This window comes from Strix uralensis, chromosome 2, assembly GCF_047716275.1.
Source record: "Strix uralensis isolate ZFMK-TIS-50842 chromosome 2, bStrUra1, whole genome shotgun sequence".
NCBI lineage: Eukaryota > Metazoa > Chordata > Aves > Strigiformes > Strigidae > Strix > Strix uralensis.
This window is the reverse complement of record NC_133973.1, coordinates 18,984,112-18,991,885: the sequence shown is the minus strand read 5'-3', so window position 1 is coordinate 18,991,885 and position 7,774 is coordinate 18,984,112. Positions and strand designations below refer to the sequence as shown.

At 43.1% G+C, this 7,774-nt stretch overlaps 1 protein-coding gene across 2 annotated transcripts; it reads right to left on the bottom strand.

Moving 5' to 3' along the window:
- Positions 1 to 241: 241 nt before the first annotated feature.
- On the bottom strand, positions 242 to 7,030 carry CREG1 (cellular repressor of E1A stimulated genes 1). Of its 2 annotated transcripts, XM_074857189.1 has the most exons (4): positions 6,701 to 7,029; positions 3,973 to 4,092; positions 2,492 to 2,676; positions 242 to 1,933 (listed from the first exon to the last, which is right to left on the bottom strand). In XM_074857189.1, coding segments are annotated over exons 1-4 (591 nt in total). In that variant the 5' UTR covers positions 6,986 to 7,029; the 3' UTR covers positions 242 to 1,932. The 2 variants fall into 2 exon arrangements, with proteins under 2 accessions (XP_074713290.1, XP_074713300.1); XM_074857199.1 differs by lacking the exon at positions 242 to 1,933 and having other exon boundaries at positions 2,491 to 2,676; positions 6,701 to 7,030.
- Positions 7,031 to 7,774: the final 744 nt, after the last annotated feature.

Sequence of the window (7,774 nt, the reverse complement as noted above, 5' to 3'; positions counted from 1 at the left end):
TTGTTACTTTATGTTCCATTTCACAGTATTAGATGCAGAAAAGAAAGTGAAACATGAAGATGCTTGTTTAATCCAAGGAGGGACAGCCAGGTGTAATAGGGGTATTTCACCATTTATTCTAGCAAGCCTGAAAGACTCCAGAGCAACAGCAAAACAACTCTGAAGAGAGGGTGCTTGTGTTAAAGAGAACAAGAGGGAGAGAAGTATTCTTGAACGCGCAATAAATAACACTTGACACCACTTGTCAAAAAATATTTTAATTTTAACAAAAGCCCAGCATCATCAGTCTCACACATCAGAAGTTATGGAGTGACCTGTAATGCATTCGGGTGTCCCCATGGTAAGGACCAAGTCCATATCAGAGGATCATTTGAGTTTCCACAATTATTATGCCTTATATAAAAATATTTTCCAATTTCATATTTAATGTCAGTGTTACCTGCTCAGTATAAATTGTTTCCATATTGTAAGTTTTTGTGATCTTAAATTAATTTTCAAGTAGTAGAACAGAATGGGTTGCATACAGTAACAAGCACATTTTTTCACCTTGTGGGGAAGGAAAACTTAGTAAGTTACATCAAAACCACTTTCACAAATCATTCCAGGATTTGAGAAAAGTAGTGATATAACAACAACATTAAGATGTAGAAATGATTTGATATGACTAATTCCACAGTTGTATATATGGATCTGCCTCTGAGAAGTCTAAATTCTCACATTCTTTACTCTGTCAACTAGGTAGTATTTGCTCATTGTAAAATCAACTTAATTGTTCATAATTGCTTTTGGGTATTGTGAGCTTAGCACAAGAGATGAGGGAGGATGTAAAAAGGTGTTCATTTATTTTTTGCAGTTGTGTGTGGCTTATTTTAACAGAGAATTAATTATGCACACCTTTCATTAATTTTTATTGTCTATAAATCATGAATCATCTGTGTCATACTGTATTGCTTTTTTCTCACTTCGGGTCACTAACCCAAAACTGCTGTGCAAGGCTTCCAGAACCAAAAGTCTGCTCAGTTCTACTGTTGATGGTAACAAAAGCTGATACACTGCCATTTGATCAGACTAACAAAGCTGAAGATTTCAGAATCCTAACCAGAAAACATTTACCCTTTACAACATTCTCATTAAATCTACAAGCCACTACTCTTCTTATACTAAAGTCAGATACTTGAGGTATTACCACACTGCTTCTATTAAAGACTTGGGGCATACAACCACTGCCAGCTGAAGAGTTACCAAGAACTTCTTATGAGGTATAAGTACAGTTTGCATAAACACAATTGTATTCTATAGCACATTCAGTATAGGTAGCAAAATAGAAAAATGGCTCAAACAGGTGAGTGTATTAGCATGCAAAGAACAGAATTTGGGAACTCAGCATACCATCTGCCATTGTAATACAAGCAATGCTTTCCATTCCACTGTCAGCTGAGCCATCCTGTAATACTTTGCCATAAAGTTCTAAACTAAACTGGTAATAAAAATAAAATAAATTTAAAAAATAAAATAAAATAAAATAGGAGAGTGCTCACAAACAGATATTATTTAACTAAGGCACTGAAAAATTTACTGGAAATGAAAGTATTATTAGTCCAGTTCTAAACACGGCGTTTCTGAATGCACTGTCAGACAGACAGGCATCTTTCCAGAATCACATCCGATGAATAAAATGTAGTTATGGCTTATGCACAAAGGTTTTTGAGTATAACATGATTCAAGTTGTACTACTTAGTGAGAATTTATACTTGCTTCAGAAGGGTTATACAAGCTCATTAACAATGCAAGGTGTTTGATTTTTTGCATTATTAATTAAGCTCTACAATACATAGAAAAAAAAAATCTTTCATGAAACAGCCAAGGTAATTCATTTGTGTATCAGCCAAAGTAATTTATTCGTATATCAGCATCACCAAGGATCTTCTTCCACCTACAAGGAGTAAGAATAAGAGTGAAACTGAATGCGCTAAAATGTATTTGAACGTTTTGAAGACTTAGTTTTACAGAGACAACAGAACACAAAATTCCTCTATACTTCAATATCATGATAGATTCAAAAGCAATTTTGTTCTGAAAATATTAAGCAATATTGCCACAATCCCATTAATACAGCTTCATAAATGCTGAATAGTCTCACTACTTTCAACTGTTAGATCAAAACATCATCTGTCCTGCAATTAATTCAAACAGAGGACAGTGACTCTGCCCACTCTATAGGAGTCCTTCCTTGCAAGAAACTGTATTTAAACTGAGGTACAAGTGCACTTAGCCACAGATAGTTCTTTAGATATGACACGACATTGTTAAGTAGGTGGATCCCCTATTCAAACATATCTTATGATTTCAGACACTGCATCCAGTAGACTACTTAGGGAAAAGACCTAATGTGTATAAAAACCAGAGACAGTAATATATACTGTCAACAATAAGGAGCAGTTTTACAGGCTCCAAATATAATGAGTTAAGTATGCAAAACTTAAGTACTTACTAAGGCTTGACGCTGTAATATTCTTCTGGTGTCACAATTTTCAATCCACCAAAGTAGTCCAGGACCCAAATATTGGTGATGTTGAATTTGGCAAAGAACCAATTATGATCCTTAGGCCAACTTTCCATTTCAGGGTGGCGACTGAATAATGCTTTTTTTGCTAAGCCTGCTTCTGAATCATTCACCTAAACAATAACCAGCAAAATATTACAGTAAGATACAGTCATGTGAAGACAAATTTTAGCTAAAAATCCACTGCTGACTGCAGTGTGCTCTTCTCAGTTTAGCCCTGTCTTGTCCCAGAGGACTCACTACTGTGGCAGAGTCCCCTCATCTTCAGTGTGGTGCACAACTGTACACGAGGCAGACAAATACTCCAAGGTAGCTGATATTAATATTAAATCAAAAGGGTGCTTTTAAAGTAAGTGTGAGCAAGAAAGCACTTCATCAACATAAGAATAAATCTTTCAACAGATCACAAAAGAGAGAAGTATGGATTCTTGTTGAATTACTACAATGCAGTGTTTAGGTGTAATTTTACCTCCTCTGCACCTGCTCAAACACAAACAGATCCAGATGTGTGCAAACACATGCATACAGACACACATAGACACACACAAATAGGATTATGTAACAGAATCCACAGAGAAGGGAAGCTGAAATGTGTGACAGCACTTAATATACAATGTGCAAATGTTTAAAGGGTTAAATCAACAAGTTAGAGCTCTGGGTATGGTACAAGAGGAACTAAATAAAATAAATAATTCCATTATGGACAAAAAACTCATGAAAGCAATTAAAGGACTGGAACGTAGTGTATAAACATCTGAGGTGTGAAAACACCAAATAAGAATTTAGACTATCGTAAGAGAGAGTAATGATGATTAGTCCTCACCCTCAATCATTATCTTCAATAATGGGATTAAGATGTTCAATGAGTAACACATGCAGTTCTAAATTCCTTCTACGGGACACCAAAGTACTGGTGCATGAAAGAATACTGCCCTGGCAGCAATGCCACCAGATAATACAATGTGCTTTTTCTGTCTCTAATACCTGTAACTTTATACCTCGGCTTAATACGTACTTCAGTACAGTTTCAGAAGTGTGTATGTCACACTGCATGGACTAAAGAATTTAACTGAGCAAAAGAGATGGAAAAACCTTCATGCTTCATTCACAAGAGAATTGTCTTAGAATTCTTAGTTTCAAAACAGGTCTAGAGGAAAGAGGGAGACTTCTTTCATTACAATATTGTCCTCCCAAGTTCCTTGCTAAAGTCATGCCAACAGAGCTCCTACAAGTATCCAGTGGTAATTTCATTTTCCTCACAAAAACTATGAGCTAGCCTTCCAGTATCGCGGCACATAACGTCTCTTCATATACTTTTGCACAAAACTCTAACCTTTCTCTTCTCCATCCACTAAACAATACTACTTGATGCACACAGTCTTGTCCAGTGTCAATTTTCAGCTGCTTACCTTTACAATACTCCCACAGAAGATTATGTGGGCACAAAGGGGATTCTGGGGATCGTATCTGTGCTTCTTGCAGTAAGGAGTCTGTGCCAAAGACACAGTTAAGGAGGCGTTTGAATTGATCTGAAATGCAAGTAGTAAGACAAGAGGTTTATGTACTTTTGCGAGAAAAATGTCATACCCACCATATTTTCAGCTCTTGGTATTTCGTTCAGCTCAGTATTACTGGTAAAAAGAACAAAGCTGCCATCAGCTTTTCCTAAGTATAGCTGAAAGCCTACTCAGATGAGCTCTGAATCTGAAAGAAAGCCCGATTTACAAGTGTGCTGAAGTTTTTTAGCATAAAATGCAAACCTCCCAAAACGGCACTCCGTAAAACTCTGACTTCAATATACATATATTTCACATTCAAATGATGATATATTCCAATTTACATGCATACAGGACAGTGCAGAAAACAACGATATTATTATTATCAGAAATAATTAATAAATAGATATTGGTTTATAGGTTTAATTAATAGAGCACAGGTGCTCTAGGAATAATATTGACAGTTCAATGCAGTATGCACAGGTGCTCTAGGAACAATGCTGACAGTTTAAGCAACTTAGAAAAGCTAGGTAATGAAAAGCTAGACATAGATTAAGTATATGTTAAATAAAACATTTTGAGTCTTTTCTCAGAAGTCTAAAAGTGACTTATGATGAAGATTGTTCAGAAGATAAGTAACCATGATGACCGAAGACTGCATCAGCGAACAGTGGTGTCCCAAGAGGAATTAGAACGGAACGGTAAGAACTAGTCAAAACTGTGGAATACAATGGACTTTTGAAATTGATGATGAATTGAGAGCTGAAAGTTCCTGGAAAATCACCAAAGACTCTTTGTATTGTATTTTAGATCATATATATAGAGGGCGCTTTTTGTTAGCTGTTGCCACTCACCGAGGTGGTGGCCCAACTCTGAGTTGTTAATAAAGCAAGCCTAGAGATACCCACAGTCTGATGAAATCCTTTAACATCATTAAGTTAATTCTGGCAGAAGGACAAAGAGTTACTGAAAGGCAACAGAGCTTCACAACTGTTGATAAAATTAGTTAAAACAAAACTAAACAACCCCCCATCAAAACAAGCCTCCTGGCTGCCCCCAAACTCATCAGCTCTTTTGAAGTTTAAAGTGAATTTTAAGTCAGGTTTAAAAAATCCTGAGTATTTAAGATAACTAACTTAAGAATTAAAGAATATGTATCCTACTGTTTTTCTAAAATTAATTTGGTGAACACAGCTTGAAAAGTATTGGTGCAAAACAGGATTGCCTACTGCAGAGCGTCACATATATTAATCATCTCCCATAAATTCATGTCACGTAAGTTCATTATCTCCCAGCAAAGAAAGTTCATGTGCTTTGAGAAATTTCATTAAAAGAGCTCATCTCAAAAAAACCCCCTAAAAATTCGCTTAAACACTACGCAGAGTACCACTGAACTGATGAAACAGGAGCAACCACCTGACAGATAGGAAGTTGCTCAACTACAAAAGAGCTGACTCATGATTACTCGGCACTATTTCCTACCACACGTCTCCCTGACACGTGTCGATCACAGTCAAATGTTTCTGCCCTGTAACAGCAGATTAAGGATCTGCTGAGGAGCCTTCTGAAGGAAAATGTTCCATTAGCAGTTTATACCATGATTTTTACGTTATTCTGAAAACAAAAAGCTGTAGCTGGAGTGGAGGTACTGTACAAGATAAATTAGGCTTTCTACAGCACCCGGATACATAATTAAACTATTTTAATGTAGCAAACTAAAACTTGGCAGGGAACAAACAAAAAAGGTTGACAGCAAAACAAAGTCTGAAAAATTTCCACTATTTAAGTTTTGCGTTTGTTTGTTTTAATAATACTGTAACAGCTACTAGAACAAAAAAGTTTTCTAACACAGGAGGCATACGATCGCTATTTCCCTAACTTTTTTTAGCCAACTCTCTCTTGACCAGAGCCGAGCAAAATCTGAGGCAAGGCCGGTTACACACCCTCAGGGGCTCAGCATGCCAGTCTGCTGCCTTTCGTTGTGTTCTTGCCTTCAGGGTGAGCTCCAGAGACGTAATTACTATTCCTTCAGCAGCCTGTGGAGGAGCTCTCTTTGCTCAAGTCCCACATGGACAATTCCCAGTACTTTTGATAATTTTTGTGCAGTTCTCCCTGTTTACACATTCTGCAGGCCCTCACTTCTCTGGTCAGTGCTTCTGGGAGCTTCAGCTGCTTCCTCGTCCAGAGCGCTGCTCAGCATTTTTTCAGACCATGATCAGCAGAAACTTCTTACGGGGACTACCAAGTGTCAACACGGGCAGCACTGCTTATGTTTAAGTGTTCAGGGCCTAATAATTGTCCCCAGGGTTCACAAATGAGGTGACACCCACGGAACAGGCACTTCGCGCCATTACACCGCCTTCAGAAAGCGCTGGTGTAAACCCCGAGTCCTGCAACAGGAATTCCAACCACCACTTGCTCCGGGATGAAAGAGCGGAGGCAACCAAGAAAAATACGACATCGCATTAGCAACCTGCACGCTTGCCCCTTTAGTGGGGTGGCGATTTATACCTGCGGCTTGCTGGAGCCGATTTTTGCAGGGACCCCCCGCCCGCCCCCATGCCCCGCTGCGGGGGCTTTAAACCCCCGCCCCGCCGTTGCCCGAGAGAGCGCTGCCCGCGGCCCGGCTACGCCCGCTCACCTCCAAGTCCTGCACGGAGATCTCCATGTCGGTCAGGTAAAGGTAGGGGACGCCGCTGCCGCTGAACGGCCCGGGGGGCCCGTCGCTGAGGGAGAAGATGTTGGCGAAGGGGCGGCCGCGCAGCCCCTCCTGCGCGGAGAGGGTGGCCAGCGCGCCCCAGTCGCAATTGTGCAGCACGAAGCGCGCCATGCGGGCCGCCTCCTCCGGCGGCGGGATGGCCCCGCCGGCCGCCAGCGCCAGCAGCAGCAGCAGCGCGGCCGCGCCCAAGACCGGCAGCCCCGCCATCCCGCTCCAGCCGCCACCAGCCACCGACTACCGGCCGCCGCCAGCACCCTCCGCCACGCCCCCTGCCCCGTGCGGGGAGGGGCGGGCCCCCTCTCCTCTCCGCCAATCGGAACGGCCCTACCCGCCCTGCTTCACCAATGAGGGCACGCCGGGGGGACAATCTTGTCACTGGGAAATCAGCCTGTCCGTGGTCAGCCAATGGGCTCGCGATGCCCACTCTCTTCAGCCAATGAGAGCTGGCGGGAGGCGGGGACAATCCCCCCGGTTTACGCCGGTTGTAAACATCTCTGACAGCTCTGCCTCGCCGCCGGAAAGGGGGCGGGGTCACTGATAGCGCAGCAGCCAATGAAAGGCCCCTTCAGAGCTCTCTGCCAATCATGTTTCGCGGGCGGCCGGTGGGTGCGCCTCGACCCCGCCCGGGACGCGCACAGAGGCGGGGGCGGAGGCGTGCGCAGACCGGGTGGCGGCCGCGCAGTTCCCGCGCTGGCGGCCCGGTCGGGCCGTTGGGCTGCGGCGGGCGCTGACGGGACGTGGCCCGGTCTAGGGCGGCGTGCGGCGGGTGGCCCGAGGCGGCCCACGGCGCAGCTGAAGCAGAGGCGGTCCCGCGGGATGGCTCCGCCCGGCCCCCCGGTCTGCAAGGTGTGAGTGACGCGGCGAGGGTCATGGCGTCAGCGCGGTGCCCAGCGGGCCCCGTCCCCTGGCTCGACTGGCCCGGGAAGCCCGTCAGACCCGAAGGGGGGTTGTGGCACTGTCGGCCCCGCTGCCCCTGGCTACTGGTAAATCAGTCTC

Excerpts from the sequence above, each read along its gene's own strand:
- CREG1 (XM_074857199.1), bottom strand. The coding sequence starts at position 6,985 with ATGGCGGGGCTGCCGGTCTTGGGCGCGGCCGCGCTGCTGCTGCTGCTG. Across the intron at positions 4,093-6,700 it reads TCTCCGTGCAGGACTTGGAG|ATCAATTCAAACGCCTCCTT; the intron begins GTGAGCGGGCGT and ends CTTGCATTTCAG. Across the intron at positions 2,677-3,972 it reads TCTGTGGGAGTATTGTAAAG|GTGAATGATTCAGAAGCAGG; the intron begins GTAAGCAGCTGA and ends GTTATTGTTTAG.